This window comes from Sorex araneus, chromosome 3, assembly GCF_027595985.1.
Source record: "Sorex araneus isolate mSorAra2 chromosome 3, mSorAra2.pri, whole genome shotgun sequence".
Taxonomy (NCBI): Eukaryota; Metazoa; Chordata; class Mammalia; order Eulipotyphla; family Soricidae; genus Sorex; species Sorex araneus.
Window position 1 is genome coordinate 112,095,404 of NC_073304.1, and position 15,760 is coordinate 112,111,163.

Consider the following 15,760-nt stretch of genomic DNA (forward strand, 5'->3'; position numbering starts at 1 on the left):
GCTCCCCGCCAGCCTGGCACCCCGCACGGTCCCCTCAGGGTGAGCCCGAGCACAGAGCCGGGAGGAAGCCCCAGGCACTGCCAGGTGTGGTCCCTCGACACAGAAGTCAGAGTCGAGGCAAGTCCTTGGCGGAGTCATTCGAGAGTCCCCGCTATTACTTGTGCACTTCGTTACGAGGGCGGGACTTTGACGCGAGCCCGTGAATCCGGGCGCTCCGCCGGGGGCTGGAGGCGGGGCTCCGCGCAGCCGCGAAGGCGCCCGCGCGGCATGTGCGGTTTCGGCGCCGGGATTGGTAGGATGGCTGCCCGCTGGGCGGTACACGTTATGACGGATGGAGCAGTCGCGCTCAGCGATTGGTGAGTTAGTGGGCGGTCGGTACGCGGATTGGCGGGCTGTTGCTGTGGGCGGGCCCGGCGCGCGGACTGACGGGATGCGGGGTCCGCGGATTGGCGGGAGGGCGGGCATGGCGCGCGCCTAGGTGAGCGGGGTCCAGCGCTCGGCGGGGTGGCGTGGGGCGGTGGGCGAGGCCTGGTGGCGTTGCGTGGGGAGCAGCCGCGGTTCCGAACGTCCGAGCAGGTCGCTGTAGCCCCGTCCGGTGGCCGAGTCCGAGGCGGGGTCGCAGCCGCCTCGCAGAAGCAGGAGTTCGGCGTCGGTGCGGTCTGACTCGGGCAGCTGCTCTGGCTCTGCAGTGTCCACGCGGACACGCCAGCCCGTGCTCCCGGGCTGCAGCTGCGGCGCGCCTTAAGGAAGCGCTGACCCGGGCCCTGCGGGTGGTCCGCGTGGAGTGGGTGGGCCCGCTGCCCGCCGGCCATGCCTCCCGCGCACCCGCGCGCGCCCGCGGCCGGGGCGGAGAGAGCTGGCGGGAGGGCTCATCCCCGCACCCCTGATGGTCCCCGAGAGCCAGAGTAACTGAGCAGAGTAGGGCGTGGCCCCAGCACCCAGAGAAAGTGCCGGGTGCTAGAAAGACGTTAGCATTGGAGATGGCCCAGCCTTGGCCGTAGGGTGCGGTAAGGGCACACGGTTTGCGAAGGTGGGAGCCGAACTACTGGAATTGAGGCTGGTGGCAGGCCTTGGGGCAGATGTCAGGCCCCTGAGGGCAGTTGAGGGTTTGTACTCAGAGAGCTGGGGAGACTTCTGAGAGAGGAATGACTGAATTATCTTCTGCTTGATTTTTAAAAATAGTCTTTATAGGGGCTGTCTCTGTAGGGCTGGGGTCCTGAGGCCATTCCTGCCAAAACTCAGGGCCCGCGTACCTGAAATTTTTTTTCCTTTTTGGGTCACACCCGGAGATGCACAGGAGTTACTCCTGGCTCTGCTGTCAGGAATTACTCCTTGGCGGTGCTCAGGGGACCATATGGGATGCTGGGACTCGAACTCAGGTCTGTCGCGTGCAAGGCAAATGCCCTACCTGCTGTACTATTGCTCCAGCCCCTCGTACCTGAATTTGAAGTCAGAGTCTTCACAGGCAAAGCATTTGCTCTCCCACTTGCCCTGCTTTGTTTTCTTTTTATGAGTAGGCATAGGTAGCAGGAAGGCCAGCCTTTCGTCCTCAGATGGGGCAGTGCTGGAGAGCACTGGGGGTGTGGAGCAGAGAGTGGCCCCTCAGCGGGCTTGCAAAGAAAAGCCCCTGACTTTCCTACTCTCCTTTTGGAGGAGGGTTGTGGTCAGACACTGGCCTGAATGACTGGTGCCATCTTCTATGGCTCCTGCACTGCCCGCCTTGCACAGGGCCCTGTGGCACATGTGGACAGCTCAGCTGAGAGCAGTGCGGGAAGGTGCTGCTGTCGGCAGGGGTGCAGGAAGGTCTTTGTCCTGCAGTGACCGCCTCCTCTTCGGCCGGAAGCAGCAGTCGGAACACCAGCAAGCCATGTTTTCCGAGCAGGCCGCCCAGAGGGCCCATACGCTGCTGTCCCCACCATCAGCCACCAATGCCACCTTTGCCCGGGTGCCCGTGTCGACATACTCGAACTCCTCACAGCCCTTCCGGCTTGGGGAGCGCACCTTCGGCCGGCAGTATGCACACATTTATGCCACCCGCCTGACCCAGATGAGGCCCTTCCTGGAGAGCCGGGCACAGCAGCGCTGGGGTGAGTGTCTGTCTGGGGAGAGCCTGGCCCTTCTGCAGCAGCTGGGCTGGGCCTGGCTTGAGAGGCATCTGGTCTGAGAGCCTTTCACTGCCTGGTCCCCGGGAAAAAAGCGAGCAGCAGATACCTCAGTTTCCCCTAACAGTAGCAAGGAGGATCCAGTGAAGGAAATATAACTCTCAAATCCGTTTTCATCCAAAGCCCGCCAGAGTGGCGGTGAGTTATTATTTCATTGGTGCAGGGAAGATTTTCCAGCCTTCAGCATCATAGTCTACCGTGCCCATGCTGTGGCTGCCGAGTACCCTCTCTGTGGCCTGCCAGCCGCCCTCCACCAAGAACCAGGGCTGCTGGGCCCCCACTCGACCCCGTGGGTCAGCCTGTGGTCACTGTGTCTTGCCGGGCCTCCTGTCTCCTGGACTCTTTCGTCTCTGCTCATCCTTTGACCTGGGCAATATCCCGTCTTTGGTTCTCTCTTTCTTGGCCATCTGGGCAGGTGGATGACCCTCAGAGCTGATGCAGGCCCACACCCGCCCACACCCCCTACCCCAGTAATTTGTGGCTAACGCTGCTGGACCCCGTTCTGGACTCTAGAGAACAGGCTTGCTGTCTAACTTTTCAGTCTTTTCATCTGTACGGCTCTATCTTATTTCCTTGTGGCGGTTTTCCAGGTCCAGTGAGCCTGAGCCTTGCGTTCTCACTGGGCCTCTGGGGACCCTTTGGGAACCCTCATGCTCAGACCCTCCAGCCTGCTGGCTTGATGAGCTCATTGATCAGAGGTGATTGGGACACGGGGCGGGAGCTCCAAGTCATGGCCGAATTGGCAAGGGAACTTCCCCTTCTTCGGTCAGAACACCTCAGACAAAGTATTGTTCCTCATCTTCTGCCACAAAGTGAGGGTCTGCTTCTCTGGTTCCTTCCTAACTGCCCTCAAGCCTCAGGGACACGCTGCTCCAGCCTGACATCAGCGCCCTGCTCAGCACCAAAGTGACCTGTGGGCAAAAAATGTCCTTCGTCCTGCTGAGGCTGTGAGCCAGGAGCTGAGACAGCCACCTCCAGGCGGGCCAGCAGCCGCCCCAGGCCTCGCCCACACTGCCTCCCTGTGGCCTGCCTCCCGCCAGAGCCCTCCGCGCCTGTACTTCTCAGCACACCAGCCCTCTTGTCCGCTGGCTCTCCTTTCCCTGCACCCCTGCTCCTCGCCTTTCCTCAGGAGCTCAGCTCATTGTCCTTCACTTCCAGGGCCACCAGCTGCTGCCTTGCTGGCTGCCTCAGCTCCCGCCTGCTCCTGACGCCTGTCCCCGTGCCACCACTGTAAATGCTGCTTTCCAACCTTTACCCTGCGGACCAGCATCAGACTGAGGGTTCTAGGCAGTGCTTCCCAGAGTGGGGACCCAGCTCCTTTCTAGAACCATGCAGGGGAGCACCAGTGGCCTTGGGTACAATTGAGGATACTTTTGGTTTGTTTACTCCCATTTATTTTGGTTTGTGGGCCACACCTTGCAGTGCACAGGGCGTATTCCTGGCTCTGTGCTCAGGGATCATTCCTGGTGGGGCTCAGAGAACCACATGTGGCGCCAGAGACCAAGCCTGGGTCAGCTGCGTGCAAGGACTGCTGGGAACATGGGCATCATCATAGTGGCCCCCAACAGTGTCAAGCATTGAACCAGCATCCTCCCTGCTGTATTACCGCTCTGAACTGATGGCAGATTTCTTGGGGAGCACAGCATTACTTGAGGCAGGAGGCGGGCAACTCTGGAGCCTGTGTTCTTGAGGGCCTGGGTCGGCCCTGGGGTGCTCTTTGGTGCTGGGGCTGGCTGTGCCCACACACTGGCCCCTTTGCACATTCCTCACCCCCGTCTCCGAGCACCTTGTTCTCCCTCTACTGCCCATGTACCTGAGCACTAACCCTGTGACCCGGAACACTCCCTTCATCTTTGGCCTCAGCTTCCTGGGCCTATGGCAGTGGGCTCGGGTCTACATTGCTTCGTGGGCAGGGAGAGGGATCCTTCTGGGGCTCAGGCAGGGCCAGGCCTCAGTGGGGCTGTGAGGTCCATCCTCTCCCTGTGTCTGGATCTCTCTGTCTGGATCTCAATCCTGCTTTATCTTGTTTTGAATGCCTCCTCCCTGCTCCCCAGGGAACGCAGCTCTGGAATGTTCTTGGCTACTCTGTGCTGGGCCGGGAGGGGGCTGGTACACAGCCACGTTTCCCACCATCTCCTGCAGGGTTTTCTCCAGAGTCGCGCTTCTGCTGACAAGTCCCAAGCCTTATGGGCCTCGGGCTCCTTCCTCCTGCCACCCGGACCTTCGGGTCATGCCAGCCCGTGTCTCCCGGCACCTGCACCAGCAGGGTGGCCCAGCTTCTCGGGAGATGAAGTGTGAATCAGGCGTCTCTGTTCTAAGGAACGAGGTGTGGGGCAAGGCAGCTGGCACTGTCCAGATGCTTCAGCGATGCTGCAGTCTTTTGGGCAGTGCCGCATTGAGACTCAAGCACTGCGCTAGGGGTCAGGGTAGGGCTCAGTTGTGGATGGCTGCTCTTAGCAGAGCTAAGCTCTCCGCAGGGGACAGAGCTGCTGTCTGTCTGGGGGCAGTGGTGCTCAGGGCTCAGGCAGCCATGTATGGTGCAAGAAATGTACACAAAGTAAACTTTGTGTCAAGTGTCATCAAGAAAATAATTTTAGGGGCTAGAAAGATAGTACAGCTTGCATGTGGCCAACCCGGGTTGGATCCCTGGCATCCCATATGGTATCCAAGCACCGCCAGGAGTGGTTCCTGAGTGTAGAGCCGGGAGTAAGCCTTAAGTACTACCAGGTGTGGCCCCAAAACAATCCAAGCATTTTCAAGTTACACAGCTGAAGAGGCTGGGTGACTTAAAGCAGCCAAGTATACTCCACTGGTTCTGAAGACCAAATCTCAGGTGTTGGCTGGCCTATGTCCCCTGCAGATTCCAGGGGAGAGCTCTTTATGGGGGGCTTGGGGGAGGAGCCACAATAGCACAAAGTCCAGGCAACGCTTAGTGCTACCTCCTGGCTCTGGGCTCAGGGATCACTCCTGGTGAAGCTCAGGGGACCATATTGGATGCCAGGGATCAAACCCAGGTTGGCCACTTCAAGGCAAGCAAGCCAGTGCCCCACCCACTGTGTTATCACTCCAGCCCCAGGAGGACATTTTGTGGCCCCTTCTAGCTTCCCGGGAGCCCTGGTGTCCGGGCTGTTTCTCCTGTGACCGAGAGCCTTGAGGGGGCTGGAGAAAGCAAGGCCATAGTCCAGCTGGAGGTTCCTGGTTGGGCACTGCCTGCCTTGTAGAACAGTGTAGAACTACTGCAGCTGCTGGCCGGGGTGGGCGGGCTGGGCCTGCGTGCATGGCCCGGTGTGCATGGGGGCCGTCCCCGCAGGCCCTGGTGTGCTGGTGCGGAAGCTGTGTGAGCTGCAGCCGGGGGAGCGCTGCTGTGTGGTGGGGACCCTCTTCAAGGCCATGCCGCTGCAGCCGTCCGTCCTCAGGGAGATCAGCGAGGAGGTGAGGACGGGCAGGGCGTTGGGCCGCGGGCCACGGTGTGGAGCCCCCCCAACCACCAGCCCTCCGCATACTAGCACAACCTGCTGCCCCAACCGCCGCGGAGCAAGTACATCCACCCCGACGACGAGCTGGTCCTGGAGGATGAGCTGCAGCGCATCCGGCTGGACGGCGCCATTGACGTGTCCACGTTGGTCACAGGTGGGCAGTGCGGTGGGGCCGGCCTGGTGCGCAGTTGCTGTGGTGCTCGTGCGCTAGGGGTGGTGCCTGTGGTGGTGTGAGCCTCCTGGGGCTGACCCTCTGCTCCCCAGGGACGGTCCTGGCTGTGCTTGGCTCTGTGCGGGATGATGGGAAGTTCCTGGTGGAGGAGCACTGCTTCGCGGAGCTAGCCCCCCAGCAGCCCGCAGCCCCACCGGACTCTGACCGGTGAGTAGCCATGGGCCGCTGGCATGGCCGGTGTCCGCGTGTTGCTGTCCCCACAGGAAGCCAGGGACATGGGTCCTCCCTGCCGCCTGCCTGGGGTGCTCGGTGTGACCCTGACTTCTCCCACAGGTTTGTGCTGCTGGTGTCCGGCCTGGGCCTAGGCGGCGGTGGCGGCGAGAGCCTGCTGGGCACCCAGCTGCTGGTGGATGTGGTGACGGGGCAGCTGGGGGGCGAGGGCGAGCAGAGCAGCGCGGCCTGCGTCTCCCGGGTCATCCTGGCCGGGAACCTGCTGAGCCACAGCACCCAGAGCAGAGACTCCATTAACAAGGTAGGCCGGGGGCCTCGCGCAGGCCTCGGACCCCAGTGACTGAAGGCCTGTGCAGTGCGGTGCTTGGCGCTGACTCCTGGCTCTGCACTCGGTGCTCTGGGAACCTGATGGGATGTCGCGGGTTGAACCCAGGCTGGTCGCATGCAAGGCCAGCGCCCTCCCTGCTGTGCTGTCACTCTGGCCCAAGACTGCAATTCTTTCAGGCAAAGTACCTCACCAAGAAGACGCAGGCTGCCAGTGTGGAGGCTGTCAAGATGCTGGACGAGATCCTCCTACAGCTGAGCGTGAGCCCAGTGGGCTCTGGGGCTGCAGGGTGGGCTCTGTGGGGGGGCTGCCGGGGCAGGGCAGAGGCCTGAGCCCTCCCACCCCTGCGCCACGCAGGTCTCGGTGCCTGTGGATGTGATGCCCGGCGAGTTTGACCCGACCAACTACACGCTCCCCCAGCAGCCGCTGCACCCCTGCATGTTCCCCCTGGCCACTGCCTACTCCACTCTGCAGCTGGTCACCAACCCCTACCAGGCCACCATTGATGGGGTCAGGTACTGTAGCCACAGCTGAGCCTGGCCTTGGCCCGGGTGGGAGGGTGGAGAGAGGGTCCAGGGCTTAGGGGGCTTGTGTGGCGGTTTCTCCCCTAAGGCTGGCCTGGACACCCGAGTACCAGGGGGACTGGACTAGCCGCAGTGGGGGTCAACTGAGCCTCGCTTTGCAGGTTCCTAGGAACCTCTGGACAGAACGTGAGTGACATCTTCCGCTATAGCAGCATGGAGAACCACCTGGAGATCCTGGAATGGACCCTGAGAGTCCGTCATATCAGCCCCACGGCCCCCGACACCCTGGGTAACAGGACTCGGCCACAAGGAGCGGGCAGGAGGAGGACCGGGAAGGCCAGCAGGATGCATCTGCCTGGCGGGACCTGAGTGGCGCCCAGACAGGCTCGTCCCAGACTGGTTCTTACTCCATCTGTGGCTGTGGCTCTGCGTTGGGGCCGAGGACCCGGGGCACACATGAGAGCTGGCTGGGGCGAGCCTTGCCCCACTCTGGGGCCACCTGCCTACCTGGGTTTGTCAGAACAGGCCAGGCTGCTGCAGGCTGCAGGGACAGCAGGAGGTCACCCCTCAGGTGCCGGCAGGCTGCGGGGAGCCGCCTGGGCTGGGCCGGGGGTTGGGGACAGCCCTCAGCACTGTCTTCTTCTCCAGGCTGTTACCCCTTCTACAAAACTGACCCATTCGTCTTCCTGGAGTGCCCACACGTCTACTTCTGTGGCAACACCCCCAGCTTTGGCTCCAAGATTATCCGAGGCAAGTTCTGTCTCCTGGGGGTCCTGGCCTGGGCTGTCCCACTAGACTGAGGACAAGGTTCACCTGAGAGGAGGTCACGCAGCACAGCAAGAGTGTGGGCTGAACCTGTTCAGTGCTACTCTGGGCATCAGCCCAACTGTCAGCTTCCCCGATGTCCAGCCTCTGTCCTCGGTCCCCTCCCCCACTGTCCAGCCTCCATCCTCAGCCCGGCCCGACTGTCCAGCCTGCATCCTCAGTTCTGTCCCTGCCCTTCTGGTGCCAGCCGCCAATGGGCAGCCCTTGGAGCCATGGCTCAGGTGACCTAAAAGGTCCCATGTGTGTTCTCTGCAGGCCCTGAGGACCAGAAGGTGCTGCTAGTGGCCGTCCCGGACTTCAGTGCCACGCAGACGGCCTGCCTGGTGAACCTGCGCACCCTGGCCTGCCAGGCCATCAGCTTCTCAGGCTTTGGGGCAGAGGAGGACCTGGGAGCCCTGGGGCTGGGCCCCTGAGTCTGGGGCTACACCCAGTCCCTTCCCCGCACCCTTGGGAGCATTTGCTTTGTAAATAAAGTGTCAGACTACTGTTGGCCTGTGGTCCTCCTGGGGCCTGGATTTATTGGCGCTGCCTGGGCGGGAGAGAGGGGCCTGCCCCCGTGTGTGGCCAGCACTGCCACTGGCTGACTGGCCCACGGGGCCTGTGTGCTGAGCTCAGAAGTCCCCAAAGTTTACCGTGTAGGTCTCCACGGTGGTGTAGGGGAACTCTGCGCCCGTGACCTCCTCCAGCTCCTCGTGCGGCCCCAGTTCAGTCCCAAACTCCGTCACCACTTCCGTGTAGGTCTCAGTCTCCACCTCCTCCCAGTCGGCTGTGCCCTCCGGGGCCAGAGGCCAGGGGCTCAGGGTGGGCACGGGCATGGGCGCGGGCGTGGGTGCGGGGGTGGGGCTCGCCGTGGGGGGTGGGGGCGACGGCGTGGCCGTGGCATTGAGACGGCGGAGCCGCTGCTGCTCGCGCATGCGCAGCCGGTACTGCAGGCGCCTCTGCTGCAGGCGCCGCTGCTGGGGGCTCATGGGGCGCGAGGGGTCCACACGCAGGATGGGCCGGTTCCCGTTCATGGCCAGGATCTCCCGGATGCGCTTCCAGTTGGAGCGGGCCAGGACGAAGTTGCACTGGGTGGCGCCGATGTCGTAGTCCACGTTGCAGGTCTTGGCGCTGGGGGTGTAGCCCTCGGCCTGTGCCGTCACGCGGTACTCGCCGGGGTTCAGGAGCCGCCAGTAGTCGCCGCCGCCCGCTGCGGGCCAGGCGGGCCGGTGAGGGACCCAGGACCCGGACGGGGACCGGCCGCCCCGCCCCGCCCTGCCCGCCCCAGCTACCTGTCTTCACGCCGTGGTTGATACCACTCACGGAGATGGTGGCATTGGCAATGGGGATGCCCTGCTCGTCCGTCACCACCCCCTTGATGCCGCGGTGAACCTGCAAGAGGGGGCGGGGTGGAGACCACTGCCCTTTCCCTGCCCCTGGGTGCCAGGGCTGGGGTGGGGGCTCACCTGCTCCATGAAGGTGAGCAGCGCCTCCTTGTTGTTCTCCCACTCGCGGGGCAGCTCGGACTCGTGCGGGAACTTGTCACAGCCCAGGTAGATGGACAGCTCCAGGCAGTTGGTGTGCAGGTAGCTGAAGTCATTGATGGCTGGGAGGGGCGGACACAGCTCGGTCACCCAGACCCGGGCGGACACCACCTCGCCCACCCAGTGCCCGCCCACCCCTGGCCTCCCTGCCACTCACTGCCCGACCGTGGGTTCCACTTGGCCCCATTGACGATGCCCAGGCTGCTGGTGTAGTCCTGAGCCTGGCACCCTCCGCGGTAGGGCTCTGTCATGGTGAGGTGGGCAGATGCGAAGGCGATGGCCAGCCAGCGGAAGATGGCATGGTCCGGTGTCTCCTGCGCCTCGGACACCTCCTCCTCATCACCCCGGGCAGCAGCCATGGCAGCCGCCAGCAGCTGCTCCTGGCTGGGCGTGCGGGCCATGTCGTAGGGGTAGGACACCAGCCGTTCACCTCCATTCAGGTTGGCCCCCAGCACAAAGGGGATCTTCTCCATCCAGGAGATGATGGCCCGGACCTCCGTGGACACCTAGGGGCGGGGCGGGCGCAAGGCAGTGCCCGGGCTTCCAGCACCTTCCATAGGTGCCTGTCCCTTCACCCCGCCCAGGCAAGGGCACACCCGCCCACCGCCCAAGCTGTGCCCAGGCTCACCGTGGCATCGGGGGCAAGGTAACGTTCAGGGATGGGCAGGTTATTGTTGGGCACCCGGTAGGGGACCCACTTCCTCTCCTCGGCTCCCCAGAGCACCGAGTTGAGATCCGGAAAGTCCTCGTAGATGTCAAAGCCTTCCTCGGTCCACAGCCCCAGCGCCCAGTTCCCGAACTCCGAGCCCTGGGGAGGCACCGGCTCAGCCCTGTGCCGCCCCCAGTGCTGGCCGGCCGCCCCCCACCCCTGCAGGTCCCCACGCCCACCCACCGTCTGCGCGGCCACCTCGTAGCCGTCAGGGTTGAGGGAGGGCACCAGGTGGATGCGCGTGTCGTGCACCAGGCTGCGCACGCGGGGGTTGTCCGCGCGGTACTCGCGGCACAGGTACTGCATCAGCAGCAGCAGCAGCTCGCGGCCCAGCGCCTCGTTGCCGTGGATCCCCGCCGTGTAGCGGAACTCTGGCTCGCCTGCAAGGCCAGGGGCTCAGCCACGCCCACTCTGGGCTCCTCGCAGCCCCCGGGCCCGCGGCGGGAAGGGGGCGCACCCAGCTCGTGCTCCCCAGGGTTGTCTGAGATCTCCATGGCGTAGATCTTGAGCCCGCGCGAGCTCTTGCCCAGGCTGTAGGTGCGGGTGATGGTGGGGCAGTCCTCATTCACGGCCTTCATCAGCTGCCCGGGAGAGGCAGTGAGCAGGGCTGGGGGTGGGCAGGCCCGGCTGCCCCCACCCGCCCAGGAGAGCCACCTGCCGCATGTCCTTGTAGCTGTGGTGGCGGAAGTCTAGGTCATCCGTGCTCACAGCCTCATTCTGGGCGTAGTAGCTGTGAACAGCTGCAGAGACAGTGGCGCCTGAGCCAACCGCCCTGCCCCCTCCCCCTGCTGCCCCCTGCCCCGACCATCCCACACTCACGAGTCACTGGGCACCCCAGCACCTCCAGCCGCAGACAGAGGCTACCGTTCCACGTGAGAGGGTAGACACGGATAAAGCGAGCCACCACAGGCTCGGGAAGCTCACTCAGCACCGGCGTGTCCTTGTCCACGTTCCCGTGGAAGGTCTGCAGAGAGGCAGGCCTCAGCCCGGCTTCCCACGCAGGCCGGGAGCCCGCGGGGGCCGAGTGGGCACCCACCATTTCCTCGTAGCCATTCGTGTACATCACCCACGTCTGGCTGTCGTTGCTGAAGCCCACGAAGAAGGAGGTCACGAAGTCGTCACTGGGGAGACACGGGTCAGGCTGCTGCCCCTCCCCAAGCCACGGGGGAGTGGGGGGCTGGGGCAGCGGCAGCAGGGTGGGGCCCACTCACTGAACTCGGGAGTCGCGGCCCTGCGTGATGACCCCCGTGAAGAGGGTGGTCCTCCTGGTGTCCACCTCTATCCACTGGGTCCGAGCGTCATCCTCAGCGCACCACGCCCCATCATAGTAGTCATCCTCGGTGGCGCCCGCCTGTCGGGGCAGCGGGGCTGAGCGGGGCCGAGCGCACGGGGCAGCCCCTGCCCCCGACACCCACCTGCATGTTCAGCCGGCCCCGCTGGGCGCCCAGGCCGTGGCGCAGCATGGACGAGGCCCGGATCTGATTGTCCTCAATGCGGTGCGACTCCATCCCGATCGGGGGGCACTCTGCAGACACGGGGCCCGGCGGGTCTGCCCTGGGGCTCGGCCTGGGGAACCTCCCTGGGGCTCCCCCCAGTCCAGGAACCCAGGAGCAGAGGGTTCTGTGGGCCAGGTTGGGGGACCCGTCGGATCCCCCAAACCCAGGCTTGGGATCAGGTGGGTGTCCTGCTGCGCGCCCCTCCCCTGCCATGTACAGCCCGTCCTTTCTCAGCCCCAGCTCCCTGCTCCCCACAGCACCACCCCAACCCCAGGCTCTGCCCCGCCCCCCACACGTGGCCCCCTTTCCTCCCGGCCCCTCACTCAGCCCCTCACTCACTGACTTTCTCCGTGGGGGCCCACTCCTCTTCCTCCTCCTCCCCTTTGCGCGGCCCTGGGAGCAACAAGGCAGGAAGTGACCGGGAAGCCCCCGCTCTGGCTTCCTGCACCAGCCTACACCCCCGCGCCACCCCCGCAACCACACATACCTTTGTGGCCCTTGCCCTTGCCTCCTGTCCACCTGCCGTCCTTCTCCTTGCTGCCCTCCTTCTTCGGTTTCTCTGCATGACGGCAGAGAGGGCCCGTCAGGTCAGCTGGGGCTTGGGGGGCAGGGAGAAGTGGGCCACGTGGGAGTGGGGTACCGGCTGGGGGAGGGAGCCACACTCACTCGGCTCCTCCGGCTCCTCCGTCTCCACAGCAGGCTCGGGCTCCCGGGGCCTGGGCGGCCTGAAGTAGTAGTCCACTATGGGGGAGTGAGGCTGAGGGGCGTGTGGCCACGGGTCTCTCAGGGGACACAGGCAGGCGGTGGGATTGGGTTGGTCTTTTAAAGCGTTGTTTTCCTCTGGGTCATGCCCAGGGAGCTCCGGAGCCACTCCTGGCTCTGTGCTCAGGAATTCCTTGTAGCGGTGCTACATGTGGGATCCCGGGGATCACACCCAGGTCTGCCACGTGCAAGGCCAGCGCCTTCCCTCTGTGCTACCACTCTGGCTGGGCTGGGGCCGTTGTTGAAGAATCCAGACTCCCGGTGGGCCCAGAGGACAGAGGGCCCATGGGGGGAGGGGGGCAGGAGACAGGCTGAACTGGGCATGCGACAGGGCACAGGACAGACCCAGCGACAACTGACCCTTGTGCCAGAGGAGGTTACAAACTCGGGCTGAGCAGGAGGGGGGTGGGCGGGCCAGCCTGTGTGGAGCAGCAGGAGAGGGTGGGCAGGGGTGTGGGCACTCACTGTGGTCATAGTCAGGGATCACGTAGCCATCACCATAGTCAGGGAGCTGCGAGGGCAGCGCTGGCCTTGGAGGCGGCTCTGCGGAGTGGACACAGAGTGGGCCAGTGCCCCCCACTCCGGGCCCCCTGCCCGCTGCCCCTGGTCCTACCATTGCTCTCCTCAGGGGCCTCGACCCCCAGCCCAGGCCGCTTGTCTCTCTCTGCATGCTCAGGTCGGGGCCGCCTCCTGCTGGGGGGTGGCCGGGGCTGCTTCTGGCGCCGGACGTACTCAACTGAGGGGAGGGGGGCTGGTTGGGCTGAGCCCCCTCCTGAGGGGGGCCCAAGCAGGTGGGGGGTCAACTCACAGTCCTCGTAGTCCTCCCTCTCTATCTGGTCATTGTAGTCCATTGTGGGCAGCTCCGTGTCCTCATCCGGCTCTGTGGGGAAACACTCAGGTCACCTGGCCGGAGACCCAGGCTGATGCCCTGCCCAGGCCCGCCAGGAGTTCACCACCCACTCACCAGGCTGGCCATCCATGCTGGCCTCTCCCCCTGGACCACGCGGAGGGCTCGGGAGGGCCCCACCTACAACAGGAAGCCAAGAAGGTGGCCCAGCACTCACCTGGGCCCAGGTCCCACCGCCCCCGCGGCCCTGGCCCTCCCAGGACAGCTCCTCCCAGGCAGGGAGCAGGCGCCTTCTGGGAGCCCTGTGCCACGGGTGCAGCTGGGCCAATCCCAGGACAGGGAGAGAGAAACCCATCAGAGCAGTGCTCGCAGGGCACGATGACCAGGGCCTGTCCTGCCGAGGGGCCCTTGGGGCCTCAGGAAGCGGGGTCTGCCTCACCCTCCCTCCCAGCTCCCCCAAGGAGCCCGGCCCACCTCCCGCCTGCGGCGTCTCCTCTGGGCCAGCAGTAGAGGGTGGGGGCAGAGGCCAGAGGGGGGCTTCTGAGGGGCTCAGGGCAGGGGGCTTTCTCCCGGGCACAGGCTTCTTGGTGGCCCTCAGTGGCTTCTCTTTCGGCTTCTTGGTGGCCCTCAGTGGCTTCTCTTTTGGCTTCTTGGTGGCCCTCGGTGGCTTCTCCTTCAGCTTCTTGGTGGCCTTTGCTGGCTTCTCTTTCGGCTTCTTAGTGGTCTTTGGCGGCTTCTCCTTGGTCTTAGGCAGACTGGGGATGCCCTCGGCGGTCTGCTTGGTGGTCTTGGGGCCTTTATCCTTCTTCCCCTGCTTTCCTTTGTCTTTGGACTTCTCCGGAAGCCCTGTCCCAAAGGCACATTGGAGTCAGCTCGTGAAGAGGCCCACCAGGCCCCAGGAGGCACCCAAGGCGCCCGAGGCCTGGCTCAGGGGTCTGTGGGCCCCACATTTCTCAGTGGGGAGGCCGAGAGGCTGTCCTGGGTGATTTTTCCCTCTCTGCACACCCACCTTAGTCTGGGGGCTCAGTCCTCAGCCGCCCACCTGCCAGAGCCCCACAGGGGTCCTTGAGGGGCGTCCTGCACCCTGAGCCTGAGTCTCCCCTGCCTACTCTGAACTGAGCACAGGCAGGCGAGGGATGGCATCCAGCCTGGGGCCTCCGAAAAGGGTGACGAAAGGCCCCAGTCCTACCAAAGCCACCTCAGTGGGGAGAGAAACGTCAGAGTGGGGTGGGGGGCCTTGGGCCATCTCTCATCCAGGGTGGGCTGGAGACAGAACCCCACAGAGGACAGAAAGCCGGAAAGACAGGAATCACATTCTTGGGATCTGGGGTGGGATCTAGGGAGGCAGAGCGGGGGCTGTCCTGGGGAGGGCACAATGAGAGGGGTCCCAGAGAAGGGTGCGGCGCTCAGGGGTGAAGAGCTGGAGTGGGTGCCCGCAGAGAGAGAGGGCTGGGCGCTGCATCCTCCCCAGGGTGGGTGATGTGGGCACTGCCCACCGCCCGAGCAAGCCCCTCACCTCTCCTGCTGCCGGAGTATAGGACCCGGGCAGGAAGGTGAGTGGTGGGGCCCCAAGAAGAGGGCGGAGAGCCCCGCGCCCGCGACCCGTGCTGGCTCCCTCACCTTCCCGGGAGGGGCAGCAGACGCGCCCTGGCTTCTCGTCCAGTCCCTCTGGGGCTGGGGACAGGAGCTGGCACACCCCCGGTCAGTGGTCTCAGAGTCCCTGGGCGAGCCCGCTCTCACCCTCTCCGGCGCGTGCCAAGCCGGCCGCGGGCGCTTTGAGACTTGGCTGCGCGGGTTCGGGGAGCGGCGGGGCCTCCACGTCGCCGTCCTCCGGCCGCTCGGATCCCAGCTCCGACAGGAAGCCCTCGAGGAACTCCTCGATCTCGTCGTCGGTCAGCACGGTCTGCGGGCGCCCCCCGGGGCACAGCGCCAGCAGCGCCAGGAGGCCGCCGAGCAGGGACGCCCCGCGCGCTGCCCCCATGGCCCTGGCGCGCGGGAGCGCAGGGCGCTGCGGGTGGAGGGATGTGGAGGAGGAGCGCAGAGGTGCAGGGGTGCGGGGGCGCGGGGGTGCAAGGGTGCAGGGGCCCGGGGGTGCAGGGGCTGCAAGGGTGCAGGGGCGCGGAGGGGTACAGGGGCGCGGGGCGCGGAGGAGGGGTGAGGGAGTGCAGGGTGGGGGTTCAGGGGCGCGGGAGGGGCTCGGGGGCCGGAGGGGATGTGGGCAGGGCGGGCAGGAGCTGGGGGACTGCGTGCTCGGGGTGGGGGCGCGGGGGTCGCGGTTCCAGGCACCGCAGCAGCCGGGACGGGGCTCGCGTGCACGCCGCCCTCTCCGAGCAGCCCGCCGAGGCTGGGCGGGGGCGCCGGGGCTTCCGGAGCCGCCCCCCACCGGGAAGGAGGAGCTGGAGGGGCGTGGACAGAGAGGCTGGGGGGGCGGTGTTGGGGGGGGGCGCTGGGCGCCACGTGCTGCGGCAGCCCGAACCGCGCCCAGGAAGTAGAAGTGGGGGTGTCCGGAGGGTCTGGGAGGCGGGTGCCCAGGGGCTGCGCAGGGGTTCCCGAGGGTCCAGCCAGGACCACAGGGACTGGCTCTAGGGGCGCCTTAAGCCCCTCGGTGCTGGCACAGTTCAGCCCGGCAGGGCCCCTCAGGGCCCCCAGGCTCCATCCCCTTCCCAGAGATGGGTTGTAGATTCCCAGAGCACTTTCCCATCACACAG

The 15,760-nt window shown here is 65.2% G+C and overlaps 2 protein-coding genes across 2 annotated transcripts; one reads left to right on the forward strand and one right to left on the reverse strand.

The window, feature by feature from the left end:
* Positions 1–422: 422 nt before the first annotated feature.
* Positions 423–8,204, forward strand: POLD2 (DNA polymerase delta 2, accessory subunit). The gene is made up of 11 exons (XM_004615440.2): positions 423–478; positions 1,819–2,087; positions 5,473–5,594; positions 5,669–5,792; positions 5,903–6,017; positions 6,144–6,342; positions 6,546–6,626; positions 6,724–6,881; positions 7,052–7,179; positions 7,539–7,640; positions 7,971–8,204. Exons 2-11 carry the CDS (start codon positions 1,868–1,870, stop codon positions 8,126–8,128), a joined length of 1,407 nt encoding a protein of 468 aa, XP_004615497.2. The 5' UTR covers positions 423–478; positions 1,819–1,867; the 3' UTR covers positions 8,129–8,204.
* On the reverse strand, positions 8,203–15,351 carry AEBP1 (AE binding protein 1). Its single transcript, XM_055133904.1, has 21 exons — positions 14,793–15,351; positions 13,527–13,898; positions 13,170–13,232; positions 13,014–13,085; positions 12,819–12,941; positions 12,671–12,748; positions 12,110–12,184; positions 11,931–12,002; positions 11,783–11,836; positions 11,363–11,472; positions 11,159–11,298; positions 10,984–11,068; positions 10,767–10,911; positions 10,602–10,687; positions 10,405–10,528; positions 10,131–10,327; positions 9,867–10,046; positions 9,396–9,744; positions 9,161–9,300; positions 8,987–9,086; positions 8,203–8,904 (listed from the first exon to the last, which is right to left on the reverse strand). The coding sequence occupies exons 1-21, from the start codon at positions 15,031–15,033 to the stop codon at positions 8,327–8,329; spliced, it is 3,384 nt and encodes a 1,127-aa protein (XP_054989879.1). The 5' UTR covers positions 15,034–15,351; the 3' UTR covers positions 8,203–8,326.
* Positions 15,352–15,760: the final 409 nt, after the last annotated feature.

Excerpts from the sequence above, each read along its gene's own strand:
- AEBP1 (XM_055133904.1), bottom strand. The coding sequence starts at position 15,033 with ATGGGGGCAGCGCGCGGGGCGTCCCTGCTCGGCGGCCTCCTGGCGCTG. Across the intron at positions 13,086-13,169 it reads CAGCATGGATGGCCAGCCTG|AGCCGGATGAGGACACGGAG; the intron begins GTGAGTGGGTGG and ends GTTTCCCCACAG. Across the intron at positions 10,912-10,983 it reads CGAATGGCTACGAGGAAATG|ACCTTCCACGGGAACGTGGA; the intron begins GTGGGTGCCCAC and ends GCCTCTCTGCAG.
- POLD2 (XM_004615440.2), top strand. The coding sequence starts at position 1,868 with ATGTTTTCCGAGCAGGCCGCCCAGAGGGCCCATACGCTGCTGTCCCCA. Across the intron at positions 2,088-5,472 it reads CCGGGCACAGCAGCGCTGGG|GCCCTGGTGTGCTGGTGCGG; the intron begins GTGAGTGTCTGT and ends CCGTCCCCGCAG. Across the intron at positions 5,595-5,668 it reads TCAGGGAGATCAGCGAGGAG|CACAACCTGCTGCCCCAACC; the intron begins GTGAGGACGGGC and ends TCCGCATACTAG.